Raw genomic sequence first — 17,534 nt, forward strand, 5'->3', positions numbered from 1 at the left:
GTTTAGTCTTTTATTCCTCTTTAAGAAGTGCTTCAAGACCAGAGATCATACAGTGTTGTACTGGCCTCAAGAGTCTGGGATCTGCCACAGCTGAACCTGTTACATTTCAGCAGAAACCAAAGAATAAGCAGCCTTATGTGGACAAGCTTTTGTGGGCCCCACAGCTCACACATGATTAAACCTCCACAGAGTATCTTCTTTTAAAGACACAGCATGAGAAGGCGAATTAATTACAGGTCCTGGCTGATTATCCTTTAATCTTGCTATAATGAAGGTAAAGATGTTTGGTTACTGAATGCAATTGTACTGACTCAAAAGGCTAGCAGCTGTTGCCAGTCAAGTATTGAAGCAAATGATAATATGTTATTTTATGATGTAGATATTCACCTAAATAATTTTCTTATTTTGGAACTAAATGCTATTTTTCAATGACTTCATCCTCTGCTATTTTTCTTGATGCAGGAGCATATCAGGATGGCCTAGTAAGATGTTTCTAAAGACAACCACCCGCAAAGGAAGCCAAATCACTCAGAGGAAAAGCCACCTCCTCCCACAGCTCCAGCCAGGCCTTCCTTTTTTTTTTTTTTTTTTTTTTTGCGGTACACGGGCCTCTCACTGTTGTGGTCTCTCCTGTTGCAGAGCACAGGCTCCGGACGCGCAGGCTCAGCGGCCATGGCTCACGGGCCTAGCCGCTCTGCGGCATGTGGGATCTTCCTGGACCAGGGCACAAACCCGTGTCCTCTGCATCGGCAGGCGGACTCTCAACCACTGCGCCACCAGGGAAGCCCCAGCTGGGCCTTCCTTACCTCGAGAGGTCATTGAGAAGACTCAGGACGTCCTGGAGGGCATCATTCCCGGCAGCCTGGTTGCCACAGCTCTCTGTCGCTCGGGCGAGGTGGTTAGTGAGAAGGCTGGACACCTGACGGGCCAGACCTGAGTGCACAGCGTCTGTGGAGCCGCCTTCAGAGTGCAAGAAAGGAGAAGCACAGTGAAAGCTCCAGGAAGGCATGGCGAGTCTGCAGGTGTGGTGAGCCTGCATTAAAGCCCTCCCTTCGCCCAATTTTCCTTTAACCTGCTCAGTATTTCATTAGCCATCCAATTAGTGTCTCCTCATTAGATAACAACTGAACATGAACAAGGTAACAGTAACTTGAGAAATGATTCAGTGTTGGGGAAAGACATTCCTCTTAATTAAAACTGAATATAATTCATCCACACAAAACCCAGAAACATACTTTGATTGACAGGCAAGAATCACCATTTTACTGTGATGAAAATATCTTGATTTTTTTTTTTTTTAGTGAGGTACAGTTTATGTACAATATAAGTTACAGGTGTATAACACAGTGACTCGTAATTTTTAAAGGTTGTACTCCATTCATAGTTATTATATAATATTGGCTATATTCCCTATGTTGTACAATATACCCTCGTAGCTTATTTTTTACACAATAGTTTGTACTGCTTAGTCCCCTACCCCTATAGTGCCCCTCCCCGCCCCTCTTCCCACTGGTAACCACTAGCTTGCCCTCTATATCTGCGAGTCTGTTTCTGTTTTGGAAAACGTCTTGATGTTTAACTCACACCCTACCTCTTCTCAAACACAATAAAAGACATTTTGGGGTCTTTCTATTTTCATTGTAGTTCCAGAGCCTTCCCCAAACATCTCTCGTAAAGGCCACAAAAATTACTTGCCATTTACTGTTCATTCTACCTAGAAGTCTTCTTTATCCTTCAAGAAGAACTCACATATCACCTTCTTTGGGGAGCTTTGCCTGATCCCTAGCACAGCTGGTCTGTAGGGACCTCTATGCTCCCATAGCACTTTGTGTGCACCTTGATCATGGCATTGATTGCCCGGTAATTATTTGTTCATTGGTCTATTTCCCCCACTGGACCATATATATATATATATATATATTTTTTTTTTTTTTACATGGATCATCACAGCATCTTTATTTTTAATTGGACCATATTTTTTAAGGTGAGGAACGATGCCTTATTCATCTTATGCCTGGCTCTCAGGACAATAAGACACAGAGTGAATGAATAAATAAACAAGCTATATACCTGGGATACTATGGAGAAGTTATCCTTCAAGTTTACTTTTTAAATTGGATTGGTGACTGAAAATATAATCTGAAAATAGCACCTCAAAAGTGCAACTGGAAAATCATTGCATAAAAATATTTATTCGGACACCGTTAGCAGTGTTGACAGAAAGGAAATGAAAGATGTCTTCAATTTCCTGGGGTTACTGTACTCCTTTCAGATGGTTATCATTCCTCCCCACCCCCGCAGCTTTACTGAGGTATGATTAGCAAATAAAAATTGTATATATTCAGATTGTAGAACGTGAATTTTTTAAAAGGTGTACAACGTGATGATTTAATATGCATATGCATTGTGAAATGATTACCACAATCAAGTTAGTGAATACATCCATCACCTCCCATAGTTACCTTTCTGTGTGTGTGGGAGGGGATAAGAACACAAGATTAATTCTCTCAGCAACTTTCAAGTATATATAAAGTATTATTAATTCTAATCACAATGCTGTACATTAGATCTCCAGAACTTATTCATCTTATAACTGAAAGCTTGTCCCTTTGAACAACATCTCCCCATTTCCCCCGCCCCCTAACCGTGGCAACCACTGTTCTACTGTTTCTATGAGTTTGGCTTTTTTAGATTCCACATATAAGTGAGATGGCTGCAGTATTTGTCTTTCTGTGTCTGGCTTATTTTACTTAGCATAATGTCCTCCAGGTTAGGATACTCTTTACTGTCATAGAGTAGTAAATTTTCATAGAACCATGCCGATGAAGAGGCTCCCATGATAACATAATTGATTCAACCAATCTACTTATGTAATTTAATATAGCTTTTCTTTCCCCCATCCAGCACAAATACTTAATACATAAACACATCAATAGAAGAAATCAATGAGCTCTAGAAAGGAATCCTGCTTCTCACCTTCTTCTTTTTCCCATTCAACACAGCGGTTGGCAAGCACCTGGAAGGCTGCCCAGGCCATGGTGGCCACCTTCTGCTTCTTGGTTTGTTTCTCACTGGAGCTGGACTCAGTCTGACTGCTCAAGCTGCACAGTCGATCCATGAGCTGAACAAGGCCACTGCGCACCAGGCACTTCTCTTCACTCCTGGGCCAGGCAGAAAGGGTTGAATGAAAGAAATATAACTGATTAGCCCTTAGGAACTTCTCACTTAAGATTCAGGTTATCAAAGGGTCATAAAACATGTCAGTATAGTTTCTTGTCCACAACTTAGGATACCAATGTATAACTCAACATAGAAATTTTTTAGAATGAGTATTTTCCTTCATAAATAATGAACGTCAAGTTCTGGTTAGTTCGTATACAACAGCAAAGTAAAAATCGATGGAATCAACACAAGGTTACCATAATAGAAAAAAACTACATACTTTATCATAAGGGGATTCAAAGAATGACTTCATGAATTCTTGACATTTTCAAACTATTAATCAAGTAACTAAGAGAGGAAATAAATGTGCAAAGGCAAAAAATTTTGCTCAGTATATAAGTAATTTCCTAGGGACCTATTTCTTTCCTTCAAACTTCTCCATTTTGACACTGTAATATAATTCCCTAATGGGGATCCACGCTTGATCATGCAGGAACTCAACAATAAGGAATTTACATAGTAACTTTAAGTGTCTGTCAGGAGACAAGCTCATTTAATCAGAGTGATAGTGTCACTGGATAATCAAAACCAAAAAATCCAATTTTTTAATTAAAAAATATTTCTGTTTAATCAACTACATTGTGGTGTACCTTACTAACAATAAAAAGCATTTCCTTGCTTACCTGGTGTAAGGTATAGTACATAAGAGTCCGATGCTATTCGCACAAGCGATAGGGTAACGGGCGCACAAAGAGACAACAGAAGTCATGGTCTCGCCGAAGGCTTCCTGGACCTGCTCGACCATCCCACCACAGGTTAGTTCTTCAATTCTAGGGAACAGAACCAAAGCTCAGACTTCCTCAACCATGTCAAGAACGGCGATAGTGAACACAAGAGCAAGAGAGTTCTTCTGAGAAACCCAAGAGTGTCTAGATGAATCCAGAACTGAAGGAATCTTGGAGATCAGTGTTTCCCAAACTGCAGGATCACAGAAGGCTGTTGGGCAGGATTTCTAAGTGTGCCTCAAAGACAACGCCCACACTCAAGAAAAGTCTGGGAGGGCTTCGCTGGTGGCGCAGTGGTTAAGCATCTGCCTGCCAATGCAGGGGACAGGGGTTCGACCCCTGGCCCAGGAAGATCCCACATGCCACGGAGCAGCTAAGCCCGTGCGCCACAACTACTGAGCGTGCGCTCTAGAGCCTGTGTGCCACAACTTCTGAAGCCCATCCGCCTAGAGCCCATGCTCCACAACAAGAGAAGACACCGCAATGAGAAGCCCACGCACCGCAATGAAGAGTAGCCTCCGCCCGCCACAACTACAGAAAGCCCGTGTGCAGCAACGAAGACCCAACACAGCCAAAAAAAAGAGAAAAGTCTGGGAAATCCCACGTTAAGTAAAGGTAAGCTGGGTTCCTCACTGCAGGACTACTCAGAATCTTTTAAGGTTAAAGTCTTTCATATCTCTAGGAGCAAGAGAATGGCACCCAACATTTCTCAAACTTATTTAATAATGAAACCATTCATTTGAGGCATGGCTACGACATTCCATGCAGCACTGAATACTGTAAATGCAATTGCACTAGTGAGAAAACCAAGACACAAATAGATTAGCGAAGCGTCCTTTGCAAGTTCGTACTCTGATTATGAGCAGAATGTGAGAATCCTGTTGGGAAATAAGACTTTCCCAATGTAAAAACACAACCTGGGATAGATTCTATGGCAATTAATGTTAGCTGAAAACTGGAACTATCGGACTTATCTACAAAGATATACAACATAATATTGTTTATAATAGTAAAAATAAATAAAAACTAAGGTTTAAAAATAGGAAATTGGCTTAAAAAAGGTCCAGGGATATGATGCAGTGCTATCCGAGCACTAAAAACATTATAGGAGATCACTACGGTTAGACTAAAGACTGAACAAATACACTAAAACATTAATAGGTTTTATTTTAAGATGCTAGATTTACAGGTCATTTTTATTTTATACTTTGGGATTTTCTGCATTTTTTTTTTTAGATGTCTGACACATGGCATTAATAATGTCATGAGGGAAATGTAATGAGGGAAAAAGGAATAATGCTGCCAGTGTTACAGAGAAACTACTCTGGAAGTAAGCTGTGGCAGTCACTAGTGTTACTCACTATGCCTCTGGGCACCGCTGCGGTTGGGTGGGCATGTGACTAGTCTGGCCAACGAGCCAGAGCTCTGACAAGGGCCCTGAAAGCTTTCGAGATGGTGGTCTCCTCCTCTGTCCTGAGCTCTCTGTGAGTACCATGAGCCAAGACAGACCTGCAATGGATGTGAGCAAGAACTAAAATTTTGTTTCTTCCACAGCAAAGAGCAGCCCCCGCTCCATGAAACTAGAGAAAGCCTGTGTGCAGCAATGAAGACCCAACGCAGCCAAAAATAAATAAATAAATTCAAAAAAAAAAAAAAAGAAATTTGATCTAGTAAAAATAAGCACCAAAAATATAAGGATATAAGGTTGTTGACTGCAGCACTATTGTTAATGCAAAAGGAAACCAAAACAGAAAGAAGGAAGAAAGGAAGGGTGGAAGAAAGGAAGGAGAGGGAAAGTGAAAGAGAGAAAGAAACAATAAATGAACCTAGGGCTTCCCTGGTGGCGCAGTGGTTGAGAGTCCACCTGCTGGTGCAGGGGACACGGGTTCATGCCCCGGTCTGGGAGGATCCCACATGCCGCGGAGCGGCTGGGCCGGTGAGCCATGGCTGCTGAGCCTATGCGTCCGGAGCCTGTGCTCCGCAACGGGAAAGGCCACAACGTGAGAGGCCCGCGTACCACAAAATAAAAAAATAAATGAACCTATGTGTCCATCAGTAGTGGATGAGTTAAATAAAATATAACCATCTATACAACTGAGGTCCATGAAGTTCTTAAAAGCTATAATGCAGATCTATACATATTAACATGAAAAGACACAGATATCCAAGATATATTGAGGAAAACAACTGATTACAGTAAGGCCTGTGTAATATAATCTGAATTGAGTTTTAAAAAAATCATACACATACACACTTAAGCATACAAAGAGAATGAAATAGCTATTACGTATGCATAGTTGATACAACAAGCTCTTAATGAACAGAGTGGAATTTAGGAAGGGAGGGAAGGAGACTTTTACTTTCTGTTATATGTGCTGAATTTTTAAAATTAAATCCTGTACCAGTTTTGTTAAAGTATATTATTTTATGGGAAAACATTAAAATCTAAGATCTTGCTCCAAGAGTAATCTCTGGAATGGCTTTTGCCCATTCCAGACAGGACAGTATAAACTAACAGAAACAACTGACCTGGGTCCTCCCTGAAGGACCATTGTCACCGGACCCACAAGATGTGTCACTCCCCCGACTCGCACGGCAGCCGTCAGCAATTCCCGCATGTGCACCAGCGCCTGCTTGCGAGTGTTTCCCCGCCGCCACCTTGTCTGCGCAGCCAAAAGAAAGCTGCTGCTGGACACCTGAAACGCATGAAAAGGAAGTACACCTGACTCCTGCTGTCACACGACCCCTCGTGCTATCCACCTGTGGTCGGCAAAACGTGACGTACAGCTTGGTCAGGGTTGGTGCCGATGAAAGCAAACAGCTGCCCCAGCAGGACGCTGTAGGTGGGCTTATCCCTGCTGTCCTCGATGGCCAATGACTGCAGGAGCGTGAAGGAGCTGCTGCGGTGGCTGGTCACGTGGCGCCGCCTACAGCCAAACAAGAAAGCCGCTCAGGGAGTGTGTTGCGATGACAGCGCTCAGCCGCAGGTGGGAATCCGACCTTGGCCATTAGCTATTTACCTCTGATTTGCTCTAGTAAATTCCAAATCTTCGTTACCAATCATTTCCAGGTCAGAAGGAGCCGACATGCTGCGAAGAAAAACAGGCTGCCGCACAGCATGAGATATCACCTTTGTTTCAGAGGCTGATTTACAAGCTGGAACAGAGAGGAAGAAGAACGTTGACATATCTGCTATCCTATTTGTAAGGATGGCAGCAACAGCGAAAAGTAACAAGGAACCACCGAACTGTCTAAGAGTATCTTTGCTTTCCAGTTCAGCCACCAAACCAGCTAGCACAGCACACAGATGATTTTTAGGCCAATTTTTTTGGGGGGAGGGCGGGGGGCACCGTGCCGCACAGCTTGTGGGATCTTAGTTCTCCAACCAGGGACTGAACCCAGGCCTTCAGCAGTGAAAGTGCAGAGTCCTAACCACTGGACTGCCAGCGAATTCCCTAGGCCAATTTTTTAAAACCTTGAATACTGAGGTTTAAAACCTCGAATATCAAGGTTAAAAATTACTTTATCTTGAAAAACTAAACTCCTTTTATCAAATTGGGTTTCCAAAGAAAGGCTGAAAAATTCATTTAATTTCGTAAACCATCAGTGTTAACTTTAATATTAAGCATTCCAAAAAGCAAGAGAGGACAGTAATTTCTGGAAGCAAAAAATCTTAATTCAAATAAATCCAGATCCTTTTTTTTTTTTTTTTTAGAGATGGCCTTTGTTCCCCCTTTAATGTTGGCTTTATTTAGCTGACTTATTGCCATTTGGTGATACCTCGCTTTGATCATAGTTGATGTGAGTAAATATCACACTTTAGCTAGAATCTGACCAGCCCTTCCTATAAGATATACACTCCTATCAAGGAAATAGTTGTTTTGTAAAGGAACACTTTAATGGAAGCAGACAAAACTGCATGTGAAGACAGGTAAAGAAAAAAAGATGTTAAGAAAGTTGAGGTCATTTTGAATCTGTCTTAAAAATGGTTAGATAGCTTCAATCTAAAAAAATTATAATTTTTGAAGACATTATCTCTTAGGAAACTACTGGTTCATCATCTCTAATGCCAAAAGCCTCTTGGAAAGCACCACCAGGCTTACTGAGTGGGTAAGTCTTTCATGGGACCTTTAATGAACACGGGCTAATGTGGCCAGGGACATGGTGTAGCTGACCATCTTAGCATGTGTTCATACTGCACACCTGGCATGCCTCCCCTGCTGCAGGGGAACCCTATTACTGGGGTCAGAAACCTGGGAGTCATCCTAGACTTCTCTCCCTAGTGAGAGGAGCCCTGGGCAATCAGATGGGATGAAAACAAGTTCACTTGCTCCACAGTGTCCATCGGGCAATGGGTCTAGACAACATGGAGTCTTTCATTTAAGAACATGTTTATGGGCTTCCCTCGTGGCGCAGTGGTTAAGAATCCACCTGCCAACGCAAAGGACACAGGCTCGAGCCCTGGCCCAGGCAGATCCCACATGCCGCGGAGCAACTAAGCCCGTGCGCCACAACTACTGAAGCCCGTGTGCCGTGCTCCGCAATAAGAGAAGCCACTGCAATGAGAAGCCCGCGCACCGCAATGAAGACCCAACGCAGCCAAAAATAAAAATAAATAAAATAAATTAAAAAAAAAAAAAAGAAGAAAAGAACATGTTTATGACTTCTTCTCTCAGGGTAAGAATTAACACTTGCTATTATGGGCTCTGCCCAGTGTGTGGATCTGGCTTAAGCAAGAAGACTTGTTGATTTCCCTGAGAAATGCGTTTTCAAGCTAGCAATTAAAATGTGACCAGGAGGGCTTCCCTGGTGGCGCAGTGGTTAAGAATCTGCCTGCCAATGCAGGGGACACGGGTTTGAGTCCTGGTCCAGGAAGATCCCACATGCCACGGAGCAACTAAGCCCATGCGCCACAACTACTGAGCCTGCACTCCAGAGCCCGTGAGCCACAACTACTGAAGCCTGCATGCCTAGAGCCCGTGCTCCGCAACAAGAGAAGCCACCACAATGAGAAGCCCGCACACCACAATGAAGAGTAGCCCTTGCTCGCCGCAACTAGAGAAAGCCCACGTGCAGCAACGAAGACCCAACACAGCCACAAATAAATAAATAAAATAAATTAATTTAAAAAAGAATGTGACTAGGAAAAAAATTAATAGTGGAAATTCATGCTAGAAGGTTCCACATAATTACTAAAGAGGAAATGCAAACTCAGCTTCAAGTAAAGAGAAAAATATGATGCATTCCAGGATTCACAACGTTGACTAATTATATGTTACTATGAAAATGGCAATCCATAATCTAAAAATGAGGGGCACTGGGATTATAAAAATACATGTTATTGGGCTCCTTAGATGCTTCCCCTCAAAACTAAACAAGGCAAATGACGAGGCACCCCTGATGCTCAGATGACTCACAAAACACCACATGAATTCAATGAAAAGTACTTCTTGGCTGGAAAAAGTAAAAGGCAAAATTAAAAAGTTGAAATTTCCTTTTCTTCCTTTCTATGAGTACACAAGAGTGATTTTCTTTTTTTTTTAAAGCAGCTGATGTATGTTTTATGAACAGACTAGCGCAGACAGCCTTTCAGGGCTGGCTGTCAGCAGTACCCGGTGTTTCTGCGGGGGTCCCTGAGATGCTTCTTGTGAGGCCGGACTGGGCCGCAATGGTGACGTGCAGCAACAGCTCAGCTCGGTTCATTAGACTCTTCACTAACGTCTTCGTTTTAGCCAGTGGGTGCGAGGGTTTCTGAATAAGAGAATTCACTTCTTGTAGGAACTTCTCCCTATAAAGAAAGACTGATGTGCATTTAGTTGTCCTCTGGTTTACCAAAACTAAAGTGTTTCATTACAAAGGATATGAGAAGATAGAGGGGAACCTAAGCAAAAGTAATCTGATAAATATTGCTCGCCTTCCCCCTTCCCCATCCGAGGAGAGCCGTGCTATGAACTGTGGCCAGTTTTAGTTCCTTTTGCCCAGTTTCAAGTGCCTATATGCTAACTTCTGAAGGCTAAAATCAAAGTTTCCAAATACCAAATAAGTTCCAACTCTAAAATATTTAGTTGAATGCACAATATTTTTTAAAATATCTGTTAAGAGATGAGATTTTTGTTTTGAGCATCAAAGTGATAAATTAGCTTTACACAGTTACTAACATCACTAACCTCAGAGATAGGACCATGTTTTCAAGATCATTTCCATCAAAGGAGACTTCCTTCATTGAACACAAAAGTTCTAGTTCTTTCATTTTGTTCTAAAGAAGGAAAAATCAAGAAAAGATCATATGCAGAATCTGCAAAAACTGAGTTTTACTGTACGTGTTAAAAGGAACAGAAAATTTCAGGGAAAAAACCCACCTTTGGTCCATATTTCTACACCAGAAGCACATTTGTAAGTTACTATTTGATATTTTAATGATTAAAAATGGCAATGACTACTTTCTGGGGATTTCTTCAGTGCTTATAACTCTTTTATTTTTTTTTTAAAGGCTTGAAAGCAGAATTTGATAATGATGATAACTGCTTTATAAAACTATTAATTAAATAAGGAGTAACTTATTCTTTGTATCATTGACATGCTAATCTAATCAACCTTATTTAACCCTTTTTAAACAATGGGTATGTTTCAAGGTATGCAACATTTTAAAAATCATGTTATCTCTACGCACACAGTATATACCATTGTACTACAAATAGCAATGCCCCAGTGATGAGTCATACAGCTTGCTCACCTCATTAAAATGGTAATCATAGAAGAAAGGCATGTTGTTCTCCAGCTTCCCCTGTGTGGCATCATCAACCTCACTTTGCCATTTCTGTTCCAATTCTGCAACACTCTGACACATTAAAATATAAAACAATGTGAAACTAGATGCAAAATAAAAACAAATGCAATCTGTAAATTCAGAAATTTTAGTTGCAATAATCTTTTTAAAATTCAGATCACTTTTTAAACTTCATTAAATTTCTAGGAAAGAAGTCATCTCCCACAGTTATAAGAGACATCTAAATGTTTTAACTTTCACTTACCTGCAGCTGTCTCTCCATGGCATTGAGTTTCTTAAATGTCTCTCCCATGATTTTACACAATAAATCATATTCCTCAGCATGTTCTTCTTGATACTGGAAATTTATTAGGGACTGCAGTGCATCAACCAAGTTCAAGTGCTTAATGACACATGATACCACCATTTCCTCCATCACGTCTGGCTGGATTACTTCTCTGCGATCACAAGGGAAACCAGTCAGCTATATGACTAGAATTGGTAAGTTCTCAACTTACCAATACGGTATTTTATAGATGGAAGAGTGTACGCTTTGATTTAAGTATGTTAAATATTCACCACACTTTCTTTATTACAAGTTGGCAATAATTTGATATATTTACCTGATAAAACTGACATTGGCCGATGAAGCTGAAAATCAAAATTAAACAGACTTCATTTTCTATGATTTGTATATTTTGAGCTGGTGTTATATTAGAGCTGGAATAGGTCTGAGGTTAATAAAAGATCTTTGGCACGATATATCTGCCAATTAATTTTATGCAGTATTATGGCTGGTAGTATTTTGGGCGTATGGATGTTGGGCTGAAAACAACGGTGCTTTTCTACTTTTTCATGTTAAATTTCATCTATTCTTCAAATTCTTCTCTCTGAAATGGCCAACCTTGCCTCAGAAGGCAGAGCAGAGGCCTGCAAAACAGACTTAACTTTAAGCTAGAATACCACAAAGACATTGGTAACTGCAAGACCTCACATTCTAGATTAAAGATTACCATCTCTCCAGGCGTTGAAAATAAAGAAATGTCTCTAGACCCTATGGAAACCAAAGTTGATGACTACCTTCAAGTAGAAGGTCAAACCACCTGAGAAAAACCTAGAATTTGTCAAATGTTAGCATGCATCAGAATCATATGGAAAACCTGTCAAGACACAGATTACTACTGGGCCCCATCCTCAGAGGTTCTGATTCAGCAGGTGTGAAATGGGGCCCAAGAACTGACAAGTTCTCAGGCAATACTAACGTTGCTGAGCCCACGCTTTTAACCCACCGACCTGGAACACCACCTGGGGGTACTCTCCAGAGCACCTGGTTAACATTCATCAAGTACACGTAAAATGAAAGGTTCATCTGCTAGACTACAAGAAGAAACACACCCCCTTCGCTTGTTTAAACATTTTTTCATTGGGAAAATAAAGTGCTGTATAGCAACATACTTTATACTTGGTCTAAATTGAGGTCTGGCACGCCCAGAAATTTCCCTGAGCTTTATCATGATTCCTGGAGGCAGCCTGATCCGGGGCAGGTCAAAGTAGTTTCCAACAGGAGGCACGAGGACGTCAGAGGGGTAAGTGAATTCTCTGTCTTCCTCAATGGTCAGAGGCAGTGGAGATGGGCTTGGAGTAAGGGCAGGGGAGATCACACCATTGGCCTCCACCTGCCACTGGCACCTGAACATAAAGAAGAAGAGATTCTTCACTTCCTCTTCTATCTGGAAAGCTACTTGAAGTTTGCAGATATATCGATATTCAACATTTGAAGGATCACATTATGTATTAAGTATTTATTCATCAAACCTCCTCCAGAGGCTGAAGAAAAATGAGCATTATATGAAACCCCATCTTTGGGACTCTACCTCCTCCCCAACATTTTATTATGAAAACTTTAAAATATACAGAAAAGTTGGAAGAATTACACAGCTAACACTCATATACCCACAGCCAAGATTCCAGAAGGAACACTTTGCTATGTCTGCTTTATTGTCCATCTTCCCATTCTTTGGGGGATCCTTTAATTTAAGTATACAGTACTTGGGTTGGAGAAAAGCTTACACAGTTCAAGGGTGTAATTTCAAACTTAGTAAAGTAAGGGCCACAAGGCACTCTGATGTAATCTTCATCTTATTTCTTAGACACAGCGATACCCATGGGATTGGCAGGCAGTAGGCACAATCAGCTGGGAAATGTACTAAAAGTAGTTTTCCACATAAAGTCCTTCTTCCTTTGCGAGCAAAACTAGTCCAATTTGAGCCTTTTCTTACCTTTGTAAAAGTTTGGACCGCAGCAGCTCCTGACAGGCTTCTTCTTCTTTGGTAATTTCTGGTCCGTTGTATAGGATTCTTAACATAGAACAAGCTAACACAGACAGACCTAAAGCCAGGTCTACCAGAAAAGGTAAGCCTCCCGACACATCCTCTGAAGACTCCTACAATGCAGACAGGGCAAACCAGACTGGTCAGTTACACGGAGGAGCACTTCACCTGCGCTGCACCACACTGCACTGTCCCCAACCACAGGGGCTCATGGAGCAGTATCAAGTATCATTGCTACGGGACACAGAGACAGCACCCAACACCATGAGTAGATAGACGGCGGCACTGGAATGACCACAGAGTGAAGTCTCAACACAATTCTGGAGAGAGAAGAGTCAGTAAGACTCCATATTAGAAACAGCATAAATCACAGGCAAGATTTTTTGGATAGCTTCCTCTCTGCTGTACCTATCCAGGTATAAATCACTATTTCATTTTGTCATCTCCATTCTGTGCTTGAACGAAGATGCTGTCAATGATTACATTGAATTCATTCAATAAATATTTATTGAGTGCCTACTGTGTACCAGCCATTGTTCTAGGTGCCTGAGATAAAGCAGAGAACAAAACAAAGAGGCCTGCCCTCATGGAGCTTACATTCTAGCAGATAATCCCACTCCAGAGATCCTTGGCTTGGTTAAACTTAAGCAACCGCCAAGTCTGAAAATACGTTTTAATTTATTTAAATAGATTTAATTTATTTAAATAGATTCCTGGGAGGAAGGTAACTGGTACTGTTAAAAGGAGTAGATTAAACCTATATACAGAGTGTAACATGAGTAATTAAGCAGAGACAGATCTAGACTAGCAAGAAGAGCCTTTGGGAACAGAATAAAAATAATCCGATTCTACTACTCTTAAAACCCAGAATCCAAGGGCTCACTTCTACCAGGTGTTCGAGTCTTCCTCACCCTCTGGAAAGATGCTGGAGGCAGACCACCTCTCCAGGCTTTGAAGACGGAGCCCCTAGCAAGGGATTCTTTCTGTGGTGCTGTATTGATTTTAGGTCCCAGCTAGTTTTAGTCCATACAACTACTACTTCTATTAGTGGTCTACTGCTGCCAAATGGAAGAGATGGATGAAACAGCAGCTCATATTTTGCCTCGTTTCCAAGGCAAATATGATGTACATAACCAAGGCACACAGGAAAAAGTACACTATGCCCACAGCAGTGGTTAGATTCAAGTACCTGAGCGCGAACTGTGCAAGCAAAGCCCCACATAGCTTTATCGGGAGTGTTGTGTTCACGGCCACTTCTCATTTCAAAGGAGAAGGTGACTGTATCTCCTTCCACCTTAAAATTTAAGGGGGGAAAATGCACTTTAAAAACAAGACACAATTTTCAAGAGAGCAATGAATTTCAGAGATTTACTTTCAGAAGGACCACAGCCAACATTTCACTTCTTTTCTCACTCGCTTTTTGATTCAAATTCCATCCCCTCTCATCTGGATGCCAACCTTTCAGCTGTCTCTCCTGACCAGGTAGCTTTGGGAATGAGGCATCTGTGAAATGGCCACGATTGCCCAATAGCAGGATCAGAGTAAAGATCAAATCTTGAACGTAATTTCAATAAAATCCTCAGATTTCTACACTTTCTGCCCTCCCCCTCCTCCATCTCACCACCTCACTTGTGCCAATAAGGTGGGCAAATAGCCATTAGCTTGAAGAACACAGAGTGATGAAAGACCTTGCTCTGTATTGCTGAATCAATACCATGAGTAAGAAACAAAATGCAGGAAATCAGAGAACGATTAAAAGTATTGTGCTGATCCAGATTTGGACGCATCTGGACTATACCTCTGGAGGTAACTTGCTGCCTATGGCTGAATTAAAGAGGGTACATAATATATGTGAGATAAAGGTTCTGGGAGCAGACTCTGGAGAGGTTTTCAGGTTTTAGTGGGCATTTCAGTTCATATTCATATTCTAGGTAGATATGTTATAGTTCAAGGGCCCACATTACAAAGCATGGCTCCAATCTCATCAGTCTGAGAATGGATAGTTATTTTTGCTCCAAAGGCCCCAATTCATTTGAAAACACTGATTCCACATTTTAAAACGGCAATGGCCCTATGGTTCTAGGACACCCATCACAAGGGAGTCTAGAGAATAAGTGAGTGGGAAGAACTAGCAGTCCTTTCAATGGACAGGGAAAGAAATGCTGTGACAACCTCAGCCCATGGAGTAACCTATGGAACAGATAGATACAAGTTCTGGAGCGGATAGGGGTCTGATGCCTTACGAGTGAAAGGAGGGTCATTCTGAACAAAGTAGTGAGTTTACAGGCCTACTGAGGTAGCCCCACCTCAACAAAAGCCCCCGTGGCAAATGTCTTCTAGAAATAGAGTTAATACTTGGGCCCACGGGGAATGCAAGTTCATTTTCTTTTCTAGGAAGCAAATGTGCCTGGATACCATACCTTCACCAAGTCTTTCGGCCAACCAGTTCCTAAGACACTACGGCTGCCATATCCCAGTGTGTTGCCTCCATACTCAGCAACCTTCCTACTGTTTGTGTTAGGCCCCGCGTATATCACCAACTTCAAAACAGAAAATATACTGTTAGACTGTAAAAGAAAAACAAAAACAACATCTACAAATAAAAAGGCTGCAAAAAAATGTTTGTTTAAAAATACATTTATAACCAGGCACTGGTGTCAGTATAACTAATATTTCCCGATTTTTTTTTTTTTTTTTTTAAGTACAACTGATACTTGTTTAGATGCAACCAGCCATTGGTATTTACAGGGCAGCCACAGAGTAGTATCAAATATTACTGCAATTTAATTGGCTTGGGGACCTCACATTAAAATAGTTATACTCAGCTATTATATGTATTTTTAAAAGTAGCTATTTTAATCCTAAGTAATGACATATAGCCCATTAATAACAGGTATAGTTTGCCCCCTTAAATCCTCCCCAAAATTAATAAAGTGAACAAATACAGATGGCAAGATGGTTATACCTAACATAAAAAATGAAAGTAAAAAAAAAATTCAATGAATAAGGATTTTTTAAAAATGCAACAAATTGAAAATAAGCCATATATTCTTAGAATGTTGCTTAATGGTATAAAAAGAAACGACACAAATTTGGGCCAGAAAGGGGGCTGCTTCTTCTTGGGTCAGTTTTCATGTATCAATATTTTTCTTCAATGAAAGCTATTCATTTATATACAATTAACCAACTTTCTAATATGGAGGAAAAAACATTTAGACATCATTTGGCACTCAAATACTTTCATAGGAAGAATAAGGCTCTGGCTCCTGTAAATACCTAATTCTGTCTTGTATTGCACACTGTGACCACCTCTGAGCTCAGTTTGGATCTAAAAGCTGCACTTTTAGCCCTGGATGCTTAATCATTTTGTGATTTCTTACCCTTCTGCACCTTTGGGGGACACCAGCCAGGGACCACTGGAAAAGTAAGAGTTACTTTTGTCCATGTAGTAAGCCTCCACATTTAACACTAATGTCTACAGCACGTGGAGGTTAGCTTACATCAGAAGATGCAAGTTACTGTTTTTTAAAGGAGAAACAAAATGACACCCTCTAAAATGGCAACCTCTTCCATTTCCATTTTAAACAGTCATATTATTTGAATGTAGGAAATGGGGGTAGCTACTGCCAGGAGCTGTGAAGTGGGAAAGACTGATGCCAGGAGATATATTTTTTGAAAGGCCCACTAAAGAATTTTCTAAATTCTCTTGCTTCCAGCTAAGGTGAGAGTTTGAGGGGCAAGTCTTAAACCCCTCCAGACATCTGGGAATCTTCACTACCCTAAAAGATAAGGGGAAAGAGGATTCTATAACTTGCCCAATAATGTGTTTCACCATCTCAGTATACACAGTTAAGAAGTTCCCTATTTTTACCCTAAAACTCTCCCTTGATGGGATTTAAGACCATTTGCCCTTATAGTTCAGAGAAAAAGACAAGATAGCTAACAATCTACAAAAAAAAATCCTGTGTACATAAAACACTATCAGACAATCCTGCAGTTGTTCTTATACATTACACATCACAATTTCATTAGCCTTTCCTTGTAAGTTCAACACGATGGTTTACAATGCAACAATTAGAGACAGAAGAAAATACTTCAACCCCTAACATGATTCCTTTTACTTATAATTGTTCAGCCACTAGGTTGGAAACTATATTTCCTCAAAATCTATGTGGGCCCTGAGGTAATGGCAAAGAAGAACAAATAATTTAAATAAATATAAACCAGATCCTAGGCACATCTGAAACCCTTCTAAAAAGCCACCTTCTCCCAAAAGATACATGAGAAGCCCCAAGAATTGGGCAGTAAGACCTTTTTAGATGAGTGGACACCCACATCTACAGGAATTCCAAGCACCGAGGGAAGGCAAGAGTGAAACAGCATGGAAAAGAAAATTTCCTTTGACTTGGATCTACATCTTTGAAAGCTTACAAAAGTCCACTTTCAACACATCATTAAAACACTGTTCTCAGACTGCAGAGGTGCTGGCTC

General features: G+C 41.0%; 1 protein-coding gene and 1 long non-coding RNA gene across 11 annotated transcripts in view; one reads left to right on the forward strand and one right to left on the reverse strand.

Annotated features, from left to right (window-relative positions):
* HECTD4 (HECT domain E3 ubiquitin protein ligase 4) overlaps window positions 1–17,534 on the reverse strand; it is a 197,348-nt gene that overhangs the window by 75,970 nt on the left and 103,844 nt on the right. For 8 of the 10 annotated variants that reach the window (XM_033408587.2, XM_033408589.2, XM_033408586.2 and 5 more), the window contains 14 exons: window positions 15,464–15,610; window positions 14,233–14,337; window positions 12,993–13,156; window positions 12,169–12,402; window positions 10,979–11,171; window positions 10,681–10,785; window positions 10,115–10,203; window positions 9,560–9,735; window positions 6,968–7,103; window positions 6,733–6,874; window positions 6,477–6,643; window positions 3,846–3,992; window positions 2,977–3,161; window positions 807–960 (listed from right to left, as the gene is read on the reverse strand). In XM_033408587.2, the coding sequence (XP_033264478.1) occupies window positions 807–960; window positions 2,977–3,161; window positions 3,846–3,992; window positions 6,477–6,643; window positions 6,733–6,874; window positions 6,968–7,103; window positions 9,560–9,735; window positions 10,115–10,203; window positions 10,681–10,785; window positions 10,979–11,171; window positions 12,169–12,402; window positions 12,993–13,156; window positions 14,233–14,337; window positions 15,464–15,610 (2,144 nt within the window). The remainder of the gene's footprint in view (window positions 1–806; window positions 961–2,976; window positions 3,162–3,845; window positions 3,993–6,476; window positions 6,644–6,732; window positions 6,875–6,967; window positions 7,104–9,559; window positions 9,736–10,114; window positions 10,204–10,680; window positions 10,786–10,978; window positions 11,172–12,168; window positions 12,403–12,992; window positions 13,157–14,232; window positions 14,338–15,463; window positions 15,611–17,534) is intronic. The other 2 variants (XM_012537331.3, XM_033408588.2) reach the window with 1 other exon arrangement.
* On the forward strand, window positions 3,991–6,078 carry LOC125961305 (uncharacterized). The gene is made up of 2 exons (XR_007471854.1): window positions 3,991–4,562; window positions 5,502–6,078. It is a non-coding gene; the product is annotated as an uncharacterized LOC125961305 (long non-coding RNA).

The sequence above is a fragment of the Orcinus orca genome, chromosome 15, assembly GCF_937001465.1.
Source record: "Orcinus orca chromosome 15, mOrcOrc1.1, whole genome shotgun sequence".
Classification (NCBI taxonomy): Eukaryota; Metazoa; Chordata; class Mammalia; order Artiodactyla; family Delphinidae; genus Orcinus; species Orcinus orca.